The 22,581-nt window shown below is 44.0% G+C and overlaps 1 protein-coding gene and 1 long non-coding RNA gene across 4 annotated transcripts; one reads left to right on the plus strand and one right to left on the minus strand.

Moving 5' to 3' along the window:
- Positions 1-6,554: 6,554 nt before the first annotated feature.
- DYNAP (dynactin associated protein) lies at positions 6,555-22,579 on the minus strand. 3 transcript variants are annotated; one of them, XM_075076926.1, is made up of 10 exons: positions 22,489-22,579; positions 16,128-16,214; positions 13,288-13,512; positions 12,329-12,535; positions 10,766-10,999; positions 9,831-9,984; positions 8,551-8,660; positions 8,293-8,406; positions 7,535-7,684; positions 6,555-6,901 (listed from the first exon to the last, which is right to left on the minus strand). In XM_075076926.1, the coding sequence occupies exons 2-10, from the start codon at positions 16,203-16,205 to the stop codon at positions 6,785-6,787; spliced, it is 1,389 nt and encodes a 462-aa protein (XP_074933027.1). In that variant the 5' UTR covers positions 16,206-16,214; positions 22,489-22,579; the 3' UTR covers positions 6,555-6,784. The 3 variants fall into 3 exon arrangements, with proteins under 3 accessions (XP_074933027.1, XP_074933028.1, XP_074933029.1); XM_075076927.1 differs by lacking the exon at positions 22,489-22,579 and adding an exon at positions 19,736-19,827; XM_075076928.1 differs by lacking the exon at positions 22,489-22,579 and adding an exon at positions 19,736-19,796 and having other exon boundaries at positions 13,288-13,436.
- LOC142049321 (uncharacterized) lies at positions 7,452-12,129 on the plus strand. Its single transcript, XR_012657680.1, has 3 exons — positions 7,452-7,835; positions 7,978-8,389; positions 9,755-12,129. It is a non-coding gene; the product is annotated as an uncharacterized LOC142049321 (long non-coding RNA).
- Positions 22,580-22,581: the final 2 nt, after the last annotated feature.

Consider the following 22,581-nt stretch of genomic DNA (forward strand, 5'->3'; position numbering starts at 1 on the left):
CGCCGAGCTCTGTCATGGCTTTTTAGCTGGCGGGATCTCAACAGAAAACATTGTAGGAGATGTGTGTTAGCGTGCATGTTCCTAGAACGTGATGCAGGCTTGGAAGAACTGGGCAGAAGACGGCAGGTTACTCATTATAACGGCAATATTAGTAAGGTAAGACTATTTAGCTGTAGAGGAAAACAACCAAAAAGGGGGGCTCCGGCACAGCTGCATGAATACATATGAACTCTGACAGTTCTTTAAGAATTAGTACAAAAGTTTTGATGGGTTTAGGAGCTGCAGCACCAAGCCGCGAACGCTGGGCAGATTCAAGGAGTTCAATAAGCCTCTGAATAGTCCCGCGCTAATCTCTCACCATTGTCAAAATTTGATAAATAATTTTCTCTTTTGAGGAAACTGGTCAAACTCCATCGGGAGTAAAACTGTGCCAGGCTGTAAAACTCTCACCTTTAGCGACAACGTGTTGTGCCAGGCCTGGAAAAGGGTAAACTCTCCCAAGCGAAAACCAACGTGGAGCTTTTTATGGGGTAGATGAACCCTTTGGTTTACAGCAGATGGTTACAGAAGCACTGTTGCGTCCTCAGCTATAAAACCCGCTTAGCATGACCTTGACCACTTCTGAGGGACGGTTTGGTGTGGAGACGGGGCAGGAAAGGGGATTTCCCCAAAGGGGGAAGTGGGGGGCAGCCTGGATGACAAATTGACCAAAAATGATGACCCATCAGGACTCGGGCTGCCTGAGGAAACTCTGCGATGCCCATCCCCGTGACAGCCTGGTGCTGGCTCAGCAAATGCCCTCAGACACGTTTGGGATCAGCCGTCGCCTCGAGGGAGGCTGCGTGGAGCATCGCAACCGCTGCCGGGCGGGGGGGGGTCACAGGTAGCACCCGCCCGAACCCGGTGCCGGTGCCTGCCCCAGCGCAGCTGCACATGACCAAAGGCAGGACGTGACAGGCACCGAGCGAGCATCCGATGGAAAAAAGGGGTTTGGTGAAGGGGTTGCATTTGGGGAAGCTGGAAAGGAGCCCAGGTGTGCTGGGTTCTGTTTGCCATGGGAAGGACAGCAGGCAGTCCTGAAATACGGACGCGATTCGGCCTCAAGCTTCTCCTTCGTGACCCCAACGCCAGCCGTCCCCTGAGCCAGAGAAGCGGCTTTGTCACCTCCGAGCCACTCTGAAGCTTTGCTCTCCGCTGGGATCGCTTAGGGCTCATAGCGGGTGACCACGTCAGGCTTTGCCACTTAAATGACTCACAAGACAATTTACTGTGAACAAGTTTCACTCGTACGCGTGGGACTGGTGGGCTGCTCAGATCTCCAGATTTGGCTAAAAAGATGCTTTAAATAGCTTTTAAAGTTCCTAAGTTCTTGTTGCTTCCTCAATGCAAGGCTGATTTCACCCCCATCTCTTGAATGGGTGGCACAAACCCTTGAGTAGCTGTAATGCTGCTAGTAAGTCACACAAGGCATTTTGTGAAGTAATTTACCGCTTCTGATTATAATTACCCAAAGATGCTGAGGTCCGTTCCACTGAATAGAGCTATATCGTTTCTAAGGTAAGAAATATTATCTGCCATAATTCATATTTCTTATGGGATGCAACACAGCCTTTATTCCTTAAATGCTGCTGTTTCAATCAGTGTTTTACCTGTTATATCCAGGGCTGGACTTACTGCACTGAAGAGCAACCTCAGGTGAATCACCTTGTTGAACCACCCTCAGGTGAATCACCTTGTTGAACCACCCTCAGGTGAACCACCCTCAGGTGAGCCACCCTCAGGTGAGCCACCCTCAGGTGAGCCACCCTGTTGTGCTGCAAGAATATCTCAAGAAAGCCAGGCCTGCCAAATTCCCATTCTCCCAGTGACCCAAACAGAGGTCTTGCAAAACCTGGTTTGCAAAACCAGGTCCAAAACCTGCGTTTCGGTCTCGCAGTAGGGGTGAGTTTAGGAGACGGCTGTGCATCGCACACCTGCATTTGAGATCCCAAGCTAGCTAGCCTGCACTTGCAACAAGGCCGTTGGGTTTGACGTCTGTGGTGAGCATGCCTCCAGCCCCCCGCTGCGGGGTGCCCTCGCGGCTCCCGGCATGCAGAACATCTGATGGGGAGGCGATGAAGCAGCACCACAAACTGATGGTAGGAAACGAAACTACAAGAGCAAGCAGAATTCTCTCAGTTTGCTCGTATTTCTTTCTGTTGACTTAAAGCAAATCCCTTAAACATGAGTTAAGAGTTAAAAGAGGAAAGCAGAAATTAATGTGAGAAGCTCCCTGTGATCTTCTAAAATTCCTATCGCTTTCCACCTCCTTGTTCCTCCTCATCTCTTTGGACGAACTTCAGCACGGATAGTTGGGTGCATTTCAAGCCCAGCTCTCCCAAGTCAATTCAAGAACGTCACAACTAGAAAACCTTTTGGGACAAAACCTGACCAATCGTCCTCCGGGTACATAGGGAAAAGACTCGGAAAAGATAAAGGAGACTTCAGAGGCAGGTTGTGTCTTTTTAGGAACCAGACCTCACTACATCGTAGTCCTTTCATCTTGGGCCTGTAGTACTGGGGTGGGGAGGAATCCAGTTCATTTACTGATCAAAGAGAAAGCAAAAAGAGGAGAGCACTCTTCATCACTCACTGAATATATTGCTCTCATGGGCCAAAAATTACTCGCAAAGCCGTAATATTAATGGCCTGGAATAATACCAAGAGTTACAGGGCTGGCAGCGGCCCAGCGCTGCGTAACGTACAGAAACAGCCACACACTGCGTCAGACAGAGCTATTTATCAGACATATATAAGATTATATATGTTCTTTTTCCAGGTTAAGCGTAGCGGGCCCATCCACCTCGGTAAAGAGCGGTGATTAGTGTCTTTGGCAGGAGAGGTGACACGTCATGCTTCCAAGCCCCAATTCATCCCTCCATACTATCGCCCTCTAATCTAAGCTTTTGTCGCCTTCTATCGCAGTCTTATCTAAGCTTTTGTTGCCTTCGGCTTTTCCAGGGGATTCTGGCTCCCGCCTTAGAAAAGTTGGTTTATTTACAAACCATTAGATAACACATTTACAATACATTAAGTCACCAAGACCTTACAATGGCTTGTATTTGACTAAGAAGCATGCACCGTGCCCGCTGAGGAGAGCAACGCTCCGATTCAGTAACCGCAGAGCTAACTTCTCCTGTTGGGAACTGGTGAGTCCTCGTTCTTCCAATAATTCGTAGTTGCCTTGGTATCATCTTCCCTGTTGCACCTAACGGAAATCCCATAAATTTAAGAATATTTGTGTTCATCCGTTCCTGCGCTTGGTCTTTTAGGTGTTGATATTTTTAACTTTTGCCACCGCTGCATCCCCAGAGATGTTGATTTATTCTCGTATCTGACCGCGGTGTCAACTACCAGGTCTTAGTCTAACAAATACCATGTCTGGTTTATATAATTCATTCTGTTTGCTTTTCAGCAGCTGCTCTTGGAATACTACCCAGTCCTTTTTAGCCTCCTCAGCCAACAATTCACCTTACAACCTCGTATCTCAGCAGCTCCTAGCACCACATCTGGGCAGTTTCAGGCCCTAAAAGCAGGACTAAATCAGAGGGTGTCTGGATCTTTATCAGCTCTTTAGACAAGGCTCTGGGAGAAAAGGAAGTTCACTGGTTTAGGCAACTTAAGACCAACTGGGGATGTGGCACTTGCACTCTGACCATTTGCTTGGATTCTGAACCCAGGAGGTAGGACAAGAAACGCGGTTCAGCAAGTATTAAATCCCATCGGGGTCAGCTGAAGACAGAGCTGGTGCCAGCCCGACGGTTGGCGCCTAAACAAGCTATGGTGAGAACAGCTGCGTTATCAGTATTAATAGAAGTTAAAGGAGAATTAAAACCAGCACATCTGTGAAACGGATACTGAAGTCAGCCCACCTGGATACTTAGAGCTAAGCAAAGGGCACTTCCCTTAGCTGGAAGATCGGTCTGCAGGGAGTAGACCAAAACGTAATTAAAAAGAAGCCTGAAAAAACCACTATTTAGCAAAACCCAAACAAAAATAAAGCATTCACACACACGAGCCTGCTTTTGGAGCACGCGGAGGCGGCGGCAGCAGCTGACGGGGCAGTGATCGCTCGGGGAAAGCGCGTTTCGCAGGCTGTTAACCTGATCGATTTGGACACGTGGGAGGCAGTGATCGTTCCATTACGGCCTGATAAATGACAGCAAGGCATCTCACTTCATGGCCCTTCCAAGAGGCTCTCCAGAGGGCATTCACCCTGCTCACAGCGTACAGGGTTTTAAGCAGACCGGCACAGGGTAAAGCACGTGGACTAAGGTGTTTATACCCGGATAGGAACAGACCACTAGATAGCCACGTTTCCCTCAGGGCTCCAGAAACACACGTACAGAAGCGCAGGTCCCTGAACCCTGCTGCTTATGAGTCTTAATAAGGTAGTTAGTAAGGCTAAAGAGATTGAAGAAGTGTACTATAGAAACGTTTCCCCCAGTTATGTAGCGCACGCTAACTGCACCCTCCCGAGGCCTCTCAGGATGTGGGGAGTCACAGAGATCAGATGGCAAAATACAAATCAGATATTTCAGGCTTTTAACACTTTCTGATATTTCTTTTATAAACCACATGAACATCCCCTTTTACTGACAGTCACTGTCCTGCTCTACGCTGGGAAGAATAGCAGCCACCTGGGTAAAGGATCTGGATCTCTCAAGATGTATTTTGAAGGGAAGCTTACAGTCAAATAAAACATAGAATAAAAGCAGCACGCCAAAAAAAAGAGACATAAGATACACTAACCCTCTCCAACGGCAGGTCACAGGCGAGACGCAGCCCTAGGAGCACACAGCCCAGAGCATTGGCTAAAACCAGGCACGGAAATAATTTGGTGGGTGTCTATAAGCAACTTGGGAACACCGCACCTCGGGGCTGCTGGGCTCAGGGGACAAGAGACATCGCAGCCATCGAGGTGAGAGACCACAGCTTTCGGTCTGTTGTTCCAGCACAGCAAAGGAACACGACAACAGCAAACCAGAACCCACTCCCCTGCCCCTCTGAGCTGCCTTTTCCTACCTGCCAAGAGGAACATCTCCCCTGCCCAGTGGGTGAGTGCCTCTGGATCTCCTAAGGAGCACCTCCCTGAGAACCCAGCATTTAAACCATCCTTTTCCCAGCTGAATTGTTTTAAACCAGAGCCTGTTTCTCTCCTGACACCTGAAAGCACTTAGTAATAAGCCAGGTCTCTACCCCTCGGGGTGTAGCATGACTTAGAGGGCTTATCCAGCCTGGGACTGTCCAGTGACCAGTGAGGGCATGGCACAGAAGAAATACTGCTCCTGTGAGCTCTGGTGGGCCAGGGGATGAGGCAGGTCCCTCTGGGACAGTGGGGTCCTAAGCTCGGTCCTATCAAATGTTTTACATCCAAATCCTATTTTAGGCATTGTTTCTGCCCTTTAAAACCAACACTGGGCTGCAGGTTAATCATGCGACAGTGAAATTTCTCCTCCTGGACATGCACACATCATCTTTTCTTGAATGAACAAGTCAATGCTTCAGCCCCATTGGGGTCTGCAGCCTGGACATTCCTTCTCCCAGACATTCCTTCTCCCACTGGGTCTGCAAGGCCCAGCCTGAGCACAGCTACCGCACAGCTTCACAAAATCCTCGCGGAGAGGCAGCAGGGGTGTGGGTTTGAGAAGAGGTTGGTGCGGGGAGCTGCCCAGCCGCTCCCTCTGCTCTGCGGACGGCCGGGACAGCCCTGGCTGGTGCAGCAGCAAGGGGAGCATGGCAGCACCTGCAAGTGGACTATCCCAAACCGATGGGATGTTTGCCCCAAACTGACAAAGCTGCAGAGGAAGATGGCCTTCAGCTGGGTTAAAGGGTAGCCAGGGGATGACCAAGAGCCTTGATAAGGAATGAAACTGAACCCCATGAACTAAGCAAGTATGTCCCGAGACAAAAAAAAAAAACCAACCCATAGGAAACCAAGAAAGATCTCCCTGCTGCAGCCATCCTGTTGGCTGTAATTAAATATTTACACAAGAAGGACCAGGAACCTGAAGATGACAGAAAAGCAGCATAGATGCCAGTCTGGGAGATCACCTTTGCTTCTTCCTGGCCCAGTTTTTTTGGGCTTATCTCTCTCCACTTTTTGCACGAGAAGCACAGGTGCCTCACACAGAGCTTATCGGCTACGGAGTCTCCATTCTGCGAAGAATCTAATCTCAGATGTTTCTGTCAAAATCAGATAGCAGTCTGGCAGCAGAGTCGGGAAAAGCAGTTAGCCATCTTAAATTCCAACACAGTGCCTCACTGCGGGGTCTGCCCGCGGGGAGGGAGAGTGAATATGGCCTGAACTGTACGACGAGCGTGTTCCTGCCATCACTGTTAGATGCAGGGCTTATAAAACAATACCTGGTTTGGGGAGAGACCGAGCTGTGTAAACGCCCTGTATCTGTATATAGCACCGCTGCCTACGTGACAGAAAATCAAGGTAAACCTCAGTAGCGCGAGGGAAGAGATACGGTGGGATAACAGACGTTATACAGAGCGAAAGGCAACCCTAATGGCGGAAATTACTTTAATTTACAATCAAAATACATTGTACGATAAATAAAACATGGTAAAATACAAAAAAGAAAAGAAATTTTTACAATGAACAGCCCCATGTTCTTCTTTTTTCTGAACATCTCCTCTGGATAAATAGTGAGAAAGGTACCAAGAAGTCCTGCTAGAAACATGGTGATTGTGAAAAACTCTTGGAGCCGTTAACTGCTCGGAGGAGTGTTTTTGTCTAATTTTTGGCAGCCTTTTGGAACTTCTTAAACTCAGACTGTTCCTTGGAAAAAAGCTGAGCAAGTATATGATCTGCTGTTCCATGGAAGTAGCCATTCATACGAAGAGTTTCCAGCTATGAAGACAAAGACAATGTTATGTAAAAAATAACCATAGCTACCTGATCATTTTTTACAATATTAATAATACAGAATATTAAAGTGCACCTCAAAAATCCAAGATGAAAATGGATTGATATGGAAGTATATAACTAATGACAAGTCTTACACTGGGCTATCAAGAGCACTGGATATGTGTAACCTTAGATATATACGCCCTTGCTCTGGCTCCTAGGACATAGACCTGTTCAAGGCTTAGGAAGATCTCTCCCTCTTGTGGGCGCTCAGCTTGTAAAGACCCCCAACCTGTCCGGTCTGCTCAAGCTCTGTCTCTTGAACACCGGCAGTACCTCATGCGCAAACACTATCTGAATTCCGTCTCTCTTACACATACACGAGCATGTCACACCCTACCAGAGGCCTTTTGTGTGTCTTTCCCACCTCCTGTTTCCGTGTACAGAGTTTTGATAGGTGTTGCATGCCACCCATTCACATCAGCAGGGAATTTGCACTGGCAGTGCGCTTGACATATTCTTAGCATTTCTTTTGAAAGGCGTGCAGCAAAGCGTAAACCTTACGTGTATGAGAAAAGCCTAGCATTACATACAGCTGGATATTTTTTTAATTGCCTTGCCCATATGAATTCTCACCTCGTTTCCTGTACTGTAGGCTAGAATCAAAAGCAAATCCTCATCACATAAGCTCTTGATATAATGTTGGGTTCCAACAGGGAAAAATATGACGTCTCCGATGGCAATGTTGAAGTTGAAGGTGACTCCAGATGAGAGAATAACTCCAGCCTATTGCAAGTAAAGCAGCAATATGCAACAATTTTCAGTGTGCTGTTATTGGATAAATACCCAGTGACGGTCCCAGCACTGCGCTGAAATCAGCTCGCTAAGACTCGAAAAAAGCAGAGGGGTCCTAGGCAAATTCCTGAGTAAGAAGATTGTAAGTCCTCACATTATGGAGTCTCATCATTCCAACTCAATTACCTTTGCACTTTACGTTTGCACTGAGTGAAAAACATAATCAAATGCTGAACTCTAAATCTTAATACTCACTAAATTTTCTCTATTTATCTGTTCCTCAGAGGCGCTCTATTGTTTTGTACTCCCAGCGTTCAGGAGAGTGGAGATTGCTGCCATAAGCACGTGTGATTTTGCTGAACAACTAAACAAGATGGACAAACTGGGCTCTTTGTATAACTCCGTTTCAACCAAACAAGCTTCCACCAACGTATCTCAGATCAAAATTTTGGAGGGAGAAGGAAAGTGTGGACACCGAGAGTTTTGTAATACTCCTAATTTTAGTATTACTAATCAGGGATGGGAATCAGTTATTGGGTCTGTAATTGTTAAGCAGCCAAAACTCCACTGACTTGTCCCTCGCCGACGTAACAGATTACCTGTCCACAGCCGCTCATGACATAACCCATCTCGTTAGCGTTGAAGTGGAAATGAGGCTGCCCCAGTCCATTGCTGACTATCCGGAGAGTTGCTAAGGTAAGGGTATTTTCATGCTGAAAAGCAGAACAAAAACGTTCAGAAAACCATCCAGGTTCGTTATATCCCTGTTACAGACGACAAAGCAGCGACGAACCCACGCAAACTGCATACTGTGCCTTATGTTTAAATAGCTACAGTATCCAACTGAAAGCACGCACCTTGTGCAGCGACTCACTAAAGATTTTTTCAGTTTCATTTAGTCCAGTGCCATTTGTGCGGTAGCGAGCCCACTGGAAGACCCCTCCTGGAAAATGATATTCTCTTGACCCTAAAACAGAGACAGCTAAATGAGTATTTCCAACAAGGCTTGGTTAACATTGCTTCTTAGTGTATTGGCCAACTTCAAGTCATTACTGCATACTAAACTTGAGGTCTCGAATGTTACAAACCTCTGGAACCAAAAATAAAGGCCATTTATCTTAGCTATCCCTTCACGCACTAGACACTATGCAATCTCATTTATTTTTCTGTAGTCAGCCATAATGACAAACTCCAACTGGATTTTTTCCATCCCAAATTGCTATTGACAGCAATACACTTAAAGAACAAGCTAACTTTTGCTATATTAATTCATGTTAACCTTTTTGACACACAATCAGCGCCAGAGTATCTCATAAAGTACCGCCAATGCAGAACATTTTCGGCCAAGTGCAAAGATTTTTGTCACGCATCTGTTTCTCATGACCTCCATCAGCTGCCTGTGGAGCTCTGGACCTATATCTGCTTTTTATAGCTTTTTGGATAGACTATACTAGTTGGAATTAGGTTTTGCCATCTGTATTTATTAGGCGCTCACTGATAATCACTAGATCCAGGCTGCACAGAGGGTTGTTTAATATAATTGTTGATAAACCAAGCAGTAAATATGGTTCCATGCTGTTTATGAAGTTGTATTTGTAAAAGAAAAGGAAGGACATAATTAGGTGTATGTTAAGGTGTTTATTCATTGACGTTTCGTATCCAACACAAGATATTCTGAGAAGCTCAGCACCAGTCACTCGCCAGCTAATCTGCTGCAGGGCTTCCTGGCCTATTAGATTTTAATTCCTGAATGAAAAGTTTCGGTCTAGGTTATTGCTTAACTTAATTGTATCAGGGAATACACCAGTCCTGGTTACATACATCAGCAAAGAACCTTGAGCTGGGAAGTATCTAGTTCATGCCCTGCTGCTTACTGGCCTCTGCTCTCATATCTACTGTCGCAGATAGAGACATGAAAATCAAAAGGGTAAACTACTCTGAGATAAGAATCAGGTTATACACCTTCAAAGGGCAGTAATTAGATGTATTATCAATATGCTTTTCATTTTATCTCCTTTAATTCTTACGATATCTCTATTTACTTTTTAACTCTTCTTTCAGTGAATCGATTGCAGACGCCCTCCTCTCCCCCTCTAGAAACAGAGAGCTTGTACGTACAGAGTTCTTCGCTGCATACCTTTGAGATTGTAGAAGTACTTCCATACAAGGTTGTCTGGAGACTGCACATAGGTGGCATTTTGTACAAGCTCATCTAAGTTTGGTGGGAGGTTGACTGCTTGATCTTCTGCTTGTTTCTTGAATGTTCTGATGAAGTTAACTCCGCCTTTTGGCTGCGGGACACACAATGGGTATTAAGTTGAAAGAGACACGCAGCAAACAGAGGAATTAAAAATTTGCTTCATTGGATATCCCACCTTAGGACCTGGTGGTAGACAAATTCTGCCTTGTGGTTATAACTCGCCTCTTTAACTGCCTTGCCCTGTCATACTCTGTTTTGCTCCTTTGCTCTGCCCTTCCTTCTCAGTTACCCCAGAGATTTGGAGCAGAAGGGAAACTCGACCCATCCCGCATCAAACTGTTTCAGGGTGGGAAGGTCTATCACAATTCTGTGGTTTGAACACGCAAATTTCTCAGACTCAGCAGAAACTCTTGGCCGTATTGTTGCCCATGAGACATTGCCAACTAGTCAGTTCAAATAAGATCCATTTTAATAAGGAGGTGAACTTCTCTATAGTTTCCTATGAGATCTTCTCATACCACAGAATTCATCAAGGCTCTGTTGGGAAATTAGCTTTGGGCTTCACTATGTTATTTTCCCTTCTGCCCTTGGAAATACGGGAAGATCCTCCATGAACTGGGGATAAATGTGAAGAGTGGAGAAGAAAAAGTTTCTTGGAGAGAGCAACGCCATTTCTTTCTCCTTACGTACAAAAGAACACACAGGGTGGCGCAGCGTTACGCAAAGGACGTGTTTACATCCTTCCCCGCTGGTGGGGCTGAAGAGAACAGCTGAGGTAGGGAGGATCCTCTCCAAGAAATGCAGAGAGAGCCTGGACTGCCGTGTTAATGTGTAGAAGACTGGATAGAGGGTGGCTATCCTATCATACAGACCTTCAGTGCTCTAGCTGCTATATCCTCTGGGGTAGAGAAAAATGCGTCATCTACATCCAAGGTCTGAAGTTCCTCATGCGTTGTAAAAAACAGCAAGAACACACAGTCTTCTGATCCTACATTCTTTATCCAATGCACAGTGTTTCTAGGGAAGAAGATCACTTGCCCGGCCGTGACATTGTATGTGGTAACCACGCTGTCATCTGCGCCTATTACTCCAATCCAGGCAGTACCCTGCAACATAATCAGAACTTAACGATCGTAATGAGAGTTCTCTCATTTAATCCATGTGTGGCAAATCAGTAATTCAAATAACCTGAAGGCTGTTAGGAGAAAACATCCTTATGCGCTCTCCAGCAAGCCTGGGTGAGCTTACATTCGGAATAGCATTTTAAGTGACCAAATTTTAGAAGGTTTAAGGAACACATGACAGATACACATGGCTCATACTTAAACCATTTCTTACTAAAAAGGCTGTGAACAGCTCTAAAGGAGTCATCTTTGACCAAAAACTTCTGGAGAGAGGACCATGTGTTTGTGAAGCGCCGTACTCCAAGGATGATCCCCCATCCAGCTGGAGCTGTTCAGTTCTCTTCTGATCAAAATATGAATAATTATTCTTGGAAATAAATGAATGGTTGAGATATATCTATGTACCTATGCTGCCAAAGCAAGATCATTTTCTTTTCAAATTAATATGCTGTCTTGAATTCCTCAGGGTGAGTTTCTATTTCTCTCTTTTCTTTTTACAGATTTCAAATTTGGCGCTCAGGTGAGAAAGGGCAAACCTTTTCAAAGAAGATTTATTTGAGGGGGGGGACTGCGGGTATTTGGTCTAGGAAAGAAAAGACTTTATGGGAAACAAAACAGCCTTCCATGTATAAAAAGTTGTGAGAAGATGATCTGAGCGTCTCCACAGCCAATGGAGATAAACAAGGAGAAATTAGGATTATTTTTTTTTTTGTAATAAATAAAAAGGTGGTTTGTGTACCAGCACAAACTTCCTAATGGTTTGTGTGATGAAACATCGGAGACGACTATTTTTTGATTTTGTAATAGCTCCTTTGTTGAAGATTTTTAAAAAGTGAACAAAACGGTCAGATGGGCTTTAGGTATTCTTAACCTGCATCAATACAGGGGATGTAGCCAGAGGCTTTCTTAAGAACCTTAACAGTCCTTCATCTCCGTGCTTCTATGATGGCTCTATAATAGAATTACTTTAATCATTGTAAGCACTTGTATAAACACATAAAATTCTGTAACTTTCAGGTGTCCAAAGTCTCCCCTACCTCAGTTTTTGTACTTCCTTGGAAGATACAGGTGTTGGGTCCTCTGGCAAGTAACAACATTAAACAGCCTCTTTCAAGAATCTCCATTTGAAAATGTTATTTCAAGCATGAAAACTAATGCCTTACATCAATCAACGGTCGTTCTGCTTTTATTACCTGTCAACATTTGTATATAATATATATGTAGGTTTTTTTACATATGCACATCTTCTACATATACATGATGCTTTAAACTGCAAAACCAATTGGGAAAGCTGAAATAATCAGATAATACCTGTAGCAGGTAGCCGTGTTCATTGGCATTAAAATGCCAGTGGGGAGCCCGAAGACCTTTGCTCTTGATCCGTAAGGTTCCGAAAGTCATTTTGGAGCGATGGTTGTTGATACTTTTTCCAAATTCCATTTCTTCATCACTTAGATAGTCATTTACATCCTTCCTGTATCTCGCCCACTGGATTTCACCCCCTGGGTAGCTATATACCTGTAAAGTTAGCGAGAGCGGGGAATTGTGTTAATTGTGGACAGCGGTGATCGAACAATCCAAATATATTTCAGGAAATTATATCCTTAAACTTTTAGATTCAAAACATTTAGAACATTTCCCGAGTAAGATACTGTCCTAAATTTCTATGGTTGCAAATTATTTGCACCTGAAACTATTCCTTTCCCAAGATTTCTACTGCCTCTAGAACACGTTTTGTACTTGAAAGAATCATCTTGCACTGAGGAAGGGCATATTAAAAGGAATACACCTAAGCAAAACCAATGTTATTCCTAGGACTTCATACATTGTCAGTTAATTCATTTTAGCTCACTGAAACAAGATCCTGGAGTTAATATTTTTTCTGCAACATAACAATTTGTTTCCTAAGAAGGAAAAGGTTAGCACGCTACTCGGCTTACATTAAAATTTGATCTTTCTAGTTTTGTTTCTCAGAATTTCACTCTGTAATTTCAGAATCACCCCTAAAATTGTTGCCTTGGCTTGCAAGCCTAATCTGTTGGAGCGATTTTAGCTCTCCGAGAGGCGCTCCAGAGATCTGCACCACTTCCAACATCTGTTAGGAACTGGAGTGACACGCAGTCAGGAAGTTTGCGTCTCTCCCCATGGATTATAAAAGCCTGGATAACAGGTTTAGACTGATCACCTAATGCTTAAAAAATAGGTGAAATTAATTCATTAAACTTCTATTTATGATGCTAGAATATTATTGCACAAGATAAATCATTTACCTTTGATTTCCCCAGATGATTCAGGAACTGGAATTTGCTATCCACACCTTTTTCATCTGGTTTTGGGGAAGATGTACCATCGTCTGTAACACCCGTCCCTTTCATAAAGGCAGTGTTGTTCACATAGACCAAGGACAAGACCAGCACTCCTATTGCGGTGGTGATAACACAGGCCAATAGACAAACTAGAAAGACTTTCATTAGGGACCAGCTGCCCCTTCTTTCCTGAAAATTAATAAAAAGCAAGCCCCCGCAAACAAAAAAAAGAAAGCTTTATTAGATCCAACACAAAGGAGAAAGTTTGTGATAGTTCTTTTGTAATCAAAAGAGTGTGCCTTTCAGGAACACAGGTATAGCCAAATTACTGGGCCCAGTACACGGAAACCTTATAGAGCGTGAAGCAGGCTGTTGCTGTCCCTGTCCTTTCGTTATTTCATCAAGTAAAAGCATGTCTTCGTTGTCCTGGGGTCCTACAAACGCTTGAAGATTTTTTTCATTGCTGTTTCTAATCTATATCACAAAACACTGAAGACCTATAGCATCAAAACATGGCAGACCATCATGTTGAGGGCAGAAGTGCTGCCTCTGCTTTACATCACACCTCCCATGGCCCAGCTCCCTGGCAGCGGAGAAGAGAGGCCAGAAGGGGGAGGTTTCAGCTGTGCTAACTGCTCTGGGTGGGCATTGTTTTACTAAAAATTTCCTTTGTAGACGTTCAGGCCTCTGGAGGAGGGCAAACGGGAGAAGCAGCTGGGCACGCAGAAGCAGTGGATCGATGGGCCAAGACCAGTTGTGTGAGGTTTAACAAGGCCAAGGGCCGGGTCCTGCCCTTGGGTCACACCAACCCCAGGCAACGCCCCAGGCCCGGGGCAGAGGGGCTGGGAAGTGCCCGGCGGAGAAGGCCCTGGGGGTGCTGGCTGACAGCCGGCTGGGCATGAGCCAGCAGTGCCCAGGTGGCCAAGGAGGCCACCAGCCCCCGGGCTTGTGTCAGCCCTGGTGTGGCCAGCAGGAGCCGGGCAGGGATGGGGCCCCCGTGCTCGGCACTGGGGAGGCCCCACCTCGAATGCTGGGCTCAGGTTTGGGCCCCTCGGGACAAGAAGGGCCTTGAGGGGCTGGAGCGTGTCCAGAGAAGGGCAGCGGGGCTGGGGCAGGGTCTGGAGCACAAGTGTGCTGGGGGGCGGCTGAGGGGGCTGGGGGGGTTTAGCCTGGAGAAGAGGGGGCTGAGGGGAGCCCTTCTCGCTCTCTGCAGCTGCCTGAGAGGGGCTGGAGTGAGGGGGGGGTTGGTCTCTGCTCCCAAGTCACCAGGGACAGGGCGAGAGGGAACGGCCTCAAGCTGCGCCAGGGGAGGTTTAGGTTGGAGATGAGGGGAAATGTCTTCCCTGCCAGAGCGGTCAGGCCCTGGCACAGGCTGCCCAGAGAGGTGGGGGAGTCACCGTCCCTGGGGGGGTTCAAAGGACGTGCAGCCGTGGCCCTTGGGGCCGTGGTTTAGGAGGCCTGGGGGTGTTGGGTTGGGGGTTGGCCTTGATGGTCCCAGAGGTCTTTTCCAACCTTAATGATTCTGTGATTCTATGATTTATAGAAGGCCAAGGCACTTCTAGCACCACAAAGCACCACCTTGGTGAGGATATTCAGTGTTCCCTGTCCCTTAACCATTTTTGCCGCTGAAGTTGCAGCTTCAGATGAATAGAGACTGTATTCTCTGGCCCAAATATGACAACTCTTTACTGATTCTGGGTGCACAGTTTGCACCCAGGAAAAAGCCTGATTTTTAAGAGGCTTTTAAAAAGGCTTTCAAAGCCTGATTTTTCAGATGGTGAGCACCTGAAAATGAGCTATGAATATTGATTTCTTAAGCTGGACAATCAGAAATGAAAAAATTGAAGATCATGTGCTGATTTTAACAAAATGACCTTTTTCATGAATCTATTTGAGAAAAGCTCTTCACAAATACATTGCTCTTGCCAGCAGAAAACTGCTCAAAATGTCACCCTATTCTACTGGGTAACAATCTCTTCTTCACTTTAAATAACTCCCTTTTCAAACCTCGTGTTCAATTATCACAACAGTAGCACTCAGACCACAGAGTCTCATCAGAGAACGAGGCTTTACAGTTAAATGCATTAGAAATCCCCATTTTCCAGACTTGAAGGACCTTTAGTTTACAGCATTTTCACAGCACCAATTTGATTATGATTTTTAAAGTCGAAAGAATGCTGTTATTAGGTAATACGTACAACTAATACAGAACATTCAGCCTCAGCACAACTGTGTGGAGTGAGGAAATTGCTCGCCTTGGTACGTTTACAGCCAAGAAGCAGCACCGTGCTGACTGCAAACAGACGTAATGGCTGATGTGCGATGTGCCAGCTCTTACTGCATGAGGTTAATTCAAATCCCAAGAAGCAAAAGCTTTAATGGGAAAATTACTGAGAATCACTTTTCCCAAGGGCAAAAAGAAACAAAAAAAGAAGGTGAAGCAGTGTTCTGATGTGTAACTCAGTGGAGATACTGAACGTTACCATAAAATGAGCTTTTAAGTAGCTCTTTCTGTTAAAATCAATGGGGAATCCTCCAAAGATAACGACTTTGTCCAGTAGTTAGGGGATAAAGAATTCAGCTATTAACTTAAGCGGGGCCAGGGAATTATGTCTCTCATTTCAGATCCTAACTAGCACATGTGGAGCTCTGAATTTTAGGACCTTGGCAATTGCAGCCCTTTAGAGCTTTTATTGTCTTCTTAATAGTATAGGATTAGGTCATATTACAAAACAAGGGTTTAATCTTCAGATTGACTCTGTTAATAGTATTTTGATAACACTGTAAAAGAAAATGACGGGTACCTCTTTCTTTGGCCACTCCTGTCCTTTTGAGGAACTTTGTATGCTCTCTCCATGCATTTCAAATGCCTGGTTATCCATTTAGTAAAGCTGAAACAGATTAGCCCACAGAAGACAAGAAAAACGTTGAAGCAAAAGAATGTTAACTCTGATATGTGCCCAGTTCTGTCACAGAGTCCAGGGAAGTGACTCATCTTCTTCTGCTTAGTAACACTACACTTAGTGCAGCACCATTGTGCAGAAATGTGATGCAATATAAAAAAAGCCCTCTTCTTCACTAAAGTACGAAAGACAATTTTCATATTCAGACTTAACGTTATTCATGTATCACATGAACCCTAAGACACAACACAAGATAGAGTCTGAACCATCAAATAATTGGGGGAAAAAAAGAGCAGAAGTCATCTAGTTCCTTCACCTATGCTAAGGACCTAATATATTAAATTACAGTTTTGGCTAGTTGTGCAATCTACTTTTATGACAAAAACGGTTGAGGTTCCAGAACTTCTTTGGCAACCCATTTCCTTGCTTACATGTTCTTATTGTTAAAAAGGTTTTCACAAGCCTAAATCACCGTTGCTGCAACAGAACTGTCACATTTTACCCTCCCTCAATGGACCTAACTACACAGGAAATGCCCAACTAGGCGAGACCAACAGTACATCCAGCCCGGTGGGTTTTTTCCTCTGACAGGACTTTAGGAAATGATAAGGCAGAGCATTGCCTGGCTGCTAGTTCCAGGTTACACATTTCATACTGCACAAGCACATATAACTGTCAGATGAGAGATGCTAGAGTGAACAGCCTCTTCCCTTTAGATTTCATTCTATGAAAAACCCCATGGCTTTGTCAAAGTCTTTTCTCAGCCTGCTGATAGCCCCTGACCTCCTAAGTTTACTGCTTGCAGGTTAAAACAAGGGGACTTCTCAGCCCTAAACAGATGTCCTACTAGCTCCTTTAAGGTCCTCTACGTTTCTGTATGATGGGATTTGAGCAACATCAAACACGTCTTCCCCTCTCCAAGCTGAAGGACTGAGCCTGTTTAGCCTCTCCCTATTAGGCAGCTCTTCCACCTGCATGATCACTTCAGTCACTCTCCTCTAGACCTTCTCTAACTCCACCACATTATGGCAATAACAATGAAATCTATCGCTATTCTTTAACTGTTCTAAGTATGGTTTTCCACCTGTCTTTACACTTCCCTAAAAATAATTTAAAATAGACTATGCTTCCTTGGTTTTGAGGCTCACAAGTGTTAAATTGTTGCTACCCTGTCATAAAAAGGAAACTGGGTTTGCGTATCAGTGTCTGTAATGACCTCTCTCTCTTTTTTCCTCCTCCTCATTTCCTTGATATATTCCATGTTTGATTATGTACCAAACTTCCAGGAAAGTGAGGTTAAGCTTATTGCCCTATAACTCTTTGGCATCATTTAGCTGACTTTTTCTTAAAAGCTACTTTGCTAGTCCCATCTCTAGACCCTTATGGGACTGCCCTGAGTTCTAAACCTTACGGATGGCTCAAAGATCACTTCGACCGTTTCTCCAGGAGCTCAGTGTTAATGCTGGTAGGCAGAGCCCGCTGCTCACAGGTAGCTTGCGTAAGAGCTATCATTCGTGCTTTCCCTGTTTTAATCAGAGTTTTATCCACCACTGATGTTTTCAGTAAACATTATACCTTCACTGACCTCATCTATTACTCTCTGCAGGGAGGACATGGACCAAAATTTTCCTTGGTCTTCCCTTATATCAGAGATTTACTGTTTAGTATCATAAGTAATAAGGAACTTTTGGGTTATTTTATTCTTTTCAACAGCTCTTCCTTCTTGTCTCTCATTTTTGTGCTTTGGACTCTTCAGAAAGCACAAAAGATCAGGAAAACTTATCGCTAGGGACAATTCCAGCTGCTCCTGTTACGCTTCGTTCTCAAAGACCACTGAGGACTACAAGACATATTACATTTACTTTCACTGTTCAACATTAGGATATCCTGCAACTATATCTTAAATACATGTATTTTTATGAACTGCCAAACTCCTGAGCACCTTTCCCCTAGACTTTTTCATAGGATTTTGCAAACAGATCTTTGAATTTCTTGTAGTTGCTTTTTTCTACTCTTCCTCTCTTCCATTCTAAACATCTTGAAAACCTTGTAAGAAAAATCTTGTATTAACCTCCACCTTCTGTATCAAAACCTGACATCATCCTAGCCTGAAAATACCCTGGATACTCTGTATTCAATTTGTTTTTCCCAACAAATACTTGGTTAACTAGTATCTCTTCAAAGCAAATTATTCTGTCAGTTGTTTACAAAAATGTTCCTTCCATCTTATCCTTCTTGGTTTCATGGTCTTAACGGTACATCCTCACCGTAACAGCACTCAGGCTTTTCTCTCCTTTTATCAGCATAAAGATGCTTTTAACAGATTAACTGCCCCTGTATTCTGGACTTCAATACAAAGGTAAATATTCATAGAGAAACGTATCTTCCCTCTCTTCTTCTTCAGGAGCCACCTTTCAGTATTAACAAATGGAGCATCCCACCAGGTAAGCACTTACGTGGCTGAAGCCACAACTTTGCATAGAACACCTCGTACCTTCTTCCATTTAGTTTCCATATAGCCTGCACTGGTACAGACGTCTTAAACATTAAGCAGATGTATTTGCTATCCTGTTTTCCATATTACTTCAATCTTTTTTATAAAAACCCTATATCCACAGTGACTACACCTCTGGTCACCTTTCCACCAATAACACATTCTTTTGTCATCAGTCCCCATTAATTCTAGTCTGAAGCCTTCCTTCCTAAGCAGGTAAGCCTAAACTTAAGCACTTATTTTTCCTTATGAGCTAGAGCCCATCTCTCCTCAGCAGTCCTTTCTTTTCTGTTCTGGAAAAGCTGTGAAAGCTCAGCCACTCACATTGGCAACAGCAGAATCAGGTCAATTAAAATTGATGAAAAGTTTTTCTCGTTTCCCTTCGAACAGCAATTCTCTCTGCACAGTGAGAGACCTACCAACTGTAAAGTTGACCAAATGTTTTGAGTAAGGATGCAAAAATTAGAAACCATGGCAGGTCATTGAATCCACGATCAACAAGAAAGAAAATACACATCATGGTTTGAAAGGGTTTCACAATTCCAGATACTTTTTTATATATATATATTTATGTAGGAATCCATAAGCATCTCTTGGAAAACAAGTACAACTGCTCGGTCAGTGTAGGGTTACATACGAAAGGAACTAATAGGTTGATAATGAATGACTATGGGGTTTGCATTTCTTCAGATCCTCCTTTTCAGACTAAGGCAGGTATGAGCTCTAGCCAAATTAACCCTCTGCTGGCAGCACTGTTACTCTTCATGACAGCTGGAGCCTGACATTAAGTTTTCCTATACCGGCACCTTTTCGTATCGGTGTGAATACAGCGACGCAGAGAGATTTGCTAACGCAGGTGGACTGTTACAGATGGCGAGATAACTGCAGCACTCAGTCATTCCGTTTCAGGACCAGTATTGACAATGGGTTCTCTCATTAAGCCTTTAAAGGGAAAATATCCCCACAACAAAAATCCCATCCATTTCCCTCCCACCATGCCAAGTCACAGCCTTACCACAGATGGGATCTTCACAAGATTTAAGAGCACAATACTTGTCTTCATCAAATCCTGCACTTCCCTCAGCTCTGTTTTACTCCTATATATACACTGTAATTCAGGAAGTGCCCTCCTCCTAAAAGATTTCCTGTATATGCAAATAGATGGGATCACAAATACTTGTGGACTTCCTTAGCAAACAGTTCTGGTAACATGCTGATGGACTGTGACTGTCCTATCTACTCCTGCTATTTTGTTTTATTATTTCCTCCAAATCCTAGTCTCTGTCTTTCTGCCAGCCTTTTTGTTTTTCCCAGTGTCATGACAGAAGACTGCAGTTCAATAAAATTCCTTTCCTCTGATCTAGCCTCAGGACAAGAACATCACGGAGACACCCCAGATATGGCAATTACTTTTGTTTAGTTCTTGATTGGACTTGATGATCCTAGAAGTCTTTTCCGACCTTAATGATTCTATAATTCACATATTCCATTATTTTTTCCTATAAGCAACAACTACTTTAACTTACAAACTAAATCCCAGCTGTAATTGCAAGAACCGACCAGTGTGAACAACCAAAGTTACATTTTTCTATTTATATATAAGGGATCAAATCCCTTTAATCTTTAATGGCCATAAAAATTGTGATAGCAAAATTATTTTTGTGTGAAACCAGTTGTTTCTGCTTACTAATTGTGTTTTATTGGTGTTTCTTTTATTTTATTCGATTCTTATTTGAATTTCTATTGTTTACGACTAGGAAGTGCCACTCATTTATTACTTGAGTTTCATCTGCTTAAGGTACTTTCATCTTGTTCATCTTAAAGTACTTTTAACTCAGCATACCTGGCCAATATAAAGTTAGTAAATGGGAATATTCAATAATGTCAACAATACTTTTAGTCGTTACCTAGGTCTACATGCCGTAAAACCAAAAAAAAGTTATGCTGAAATTCTCCAAAGTACATTAAATTGATAAAGGGAGAAATATCTGGAAGCTAATTAAAAAAAGAACACCCTCCAAATGAGGAATCTCAGTAATATGCATAGGCGTGACGATTCTCCAAGGGAGAATTAATGAAAAAGACTTTTTAAATAGCAAACAACCTCTGCCCTAACATCGCAAGAAGTTCTAAGGGAGCAGAGGGTGCTTTACATTTGTCCTGCGCACCCCTGCAAGCAGGATACAAGGGGAGCATGGTGTAACCTCTAGGTACTGTCACGGCATCGAGTCTTGCTTTGAGTCCACCTTGCTTGTGCTACCGGCGCTATCTGTACACCTGGATCGACAAATCTACCGTTCTGCTGTGAGCTATGCAGGCGCGAGCCCCTTCAGGAACAGGAGAGCTACGATAGCTTAGGCACTGCCACACTAGTTGTGCTGAGTCTGAGGTAGACTAGCTGAACGGGGGCTGTTTGGGTGGATGAATGAGGGGAAAGAGGAGAAGGAAGACCTCATGGTTCAGCAAAAATGCTCACGCATCTATCATTTAAATGAGCAACACAACTAAACCCTCAACCACAAGTTGTGCTTGTGGTTAGTGTTTAGCTGCGAGTGGGTGACAGCTTCTTGGTTCGGTTTAAATATTTCCCTGAGGGTGTTTTGTTAGAAACTCTGGGCTCTTGGCATAAGTTTAGGCCCAATTTTCCAGCAGCTGATAAGAAGTGTAGGGAACGGCAGAGGCACATTATTGGGGTCTGCACAGTTGGGTAGGGGGCTAAGCATGAGGCGACCACCAAGGCTTCATCTAGTTCCACCCCTCACCTTGGCCTTATTGTGGTGTTCCCCTCTTCCGCAGACCCCCGACATCAGTCCGGTCCCAGGGCCGGGACCCCACAGTTACTACCTACACAGGGCATCCAGAGCAGTGCAGAAGTAGAGCCAATTCATTGTGATCCACACTCAGACTTGTGTGATGTCAGGAAAAAACACTCTCACCTTTCTTTACACATGTGAATTCCTGTGATAAAACAACCTCTGGCAAACAGATACTGTCCTAATACAGACAACAGCTATACCCGCAGTATCAGCTGCTTCGTACATTCACGTCTCAGCAATGCAATGCTTTATAAAAGCTTCTACAAGGTTTTTTAGAGCAGTAATTTAATTATCTGTACTCTGATTACAGATATAGCTCTCAGCATTTGAGAAAGACTAATAAAATCTGTCTGAAATACATTATTACATATTACTTGTGATCTATGTATGTTCTCTGATGTCATGACAGTCATAAAACGAAGTCATTTATTATTATCATCTTTCCACTTAGTAATTCTTTCCCTTCTACTTTTTCTTCTGGTTCCTATTTTGTTTCGCAGAATCAGTACATGCTCAGGTACCTGCTTTCTCATGTTTCCTTTTAATCTGGATACTTATAGCTACATGGTTCATTAGAAAGGCATGCTGCCATACGTATTTTGTTTACTGAGAGCGTAAAACGCTAGCCTACATTGTATAAGCCTCAGGAGAGGTACAAAGGGCTTCTTTCAAAATGTTCTGTCAATATATTTCAATTCACAACTCTCATTACTGCTTAGAGCTTTTCTCTTTGTCTCTCAATTTGCTGCTGCCATACGGGATAAGCCGTACTCGTCTCTCCCCTGCCCAAGCTCCAGTCAGGGGCTTTCACCAGTTAATTGTATTCAATTATGCTGCAAAGAAAAAAAAAAAATCTATTTCTTCTCTGCCTATTTAGGGCCACTGAAGGATTTTCTGTGCTCTCAAGCTAAGAACAAAAGCCAAGGAAAATGGAGGGGAGATTAGGACTTGCCAGTAACAGTGACAACCAGCTGTTGGATCGGTTCGGCTGAAACACGGTCTGCGCTCCTAAACAGGATGCCTCTACGCAAGCGCCTCCTCTCCC

This window comes from Phalacrocorax aristotelis, chromosome W, assembly GCF_949628215.1.
Source record: "Phalacrocorax aristotelis chromosome W, bGulAri2.1, whole genome shotgun sequence".
NCBI classification, from domain to species: Eukaryota; Metazoa; Chordata; class Aves; order Suliformes; family Phalacrocoracidae; genus Phalacrocorax; species Phalacrocorax aristotelis.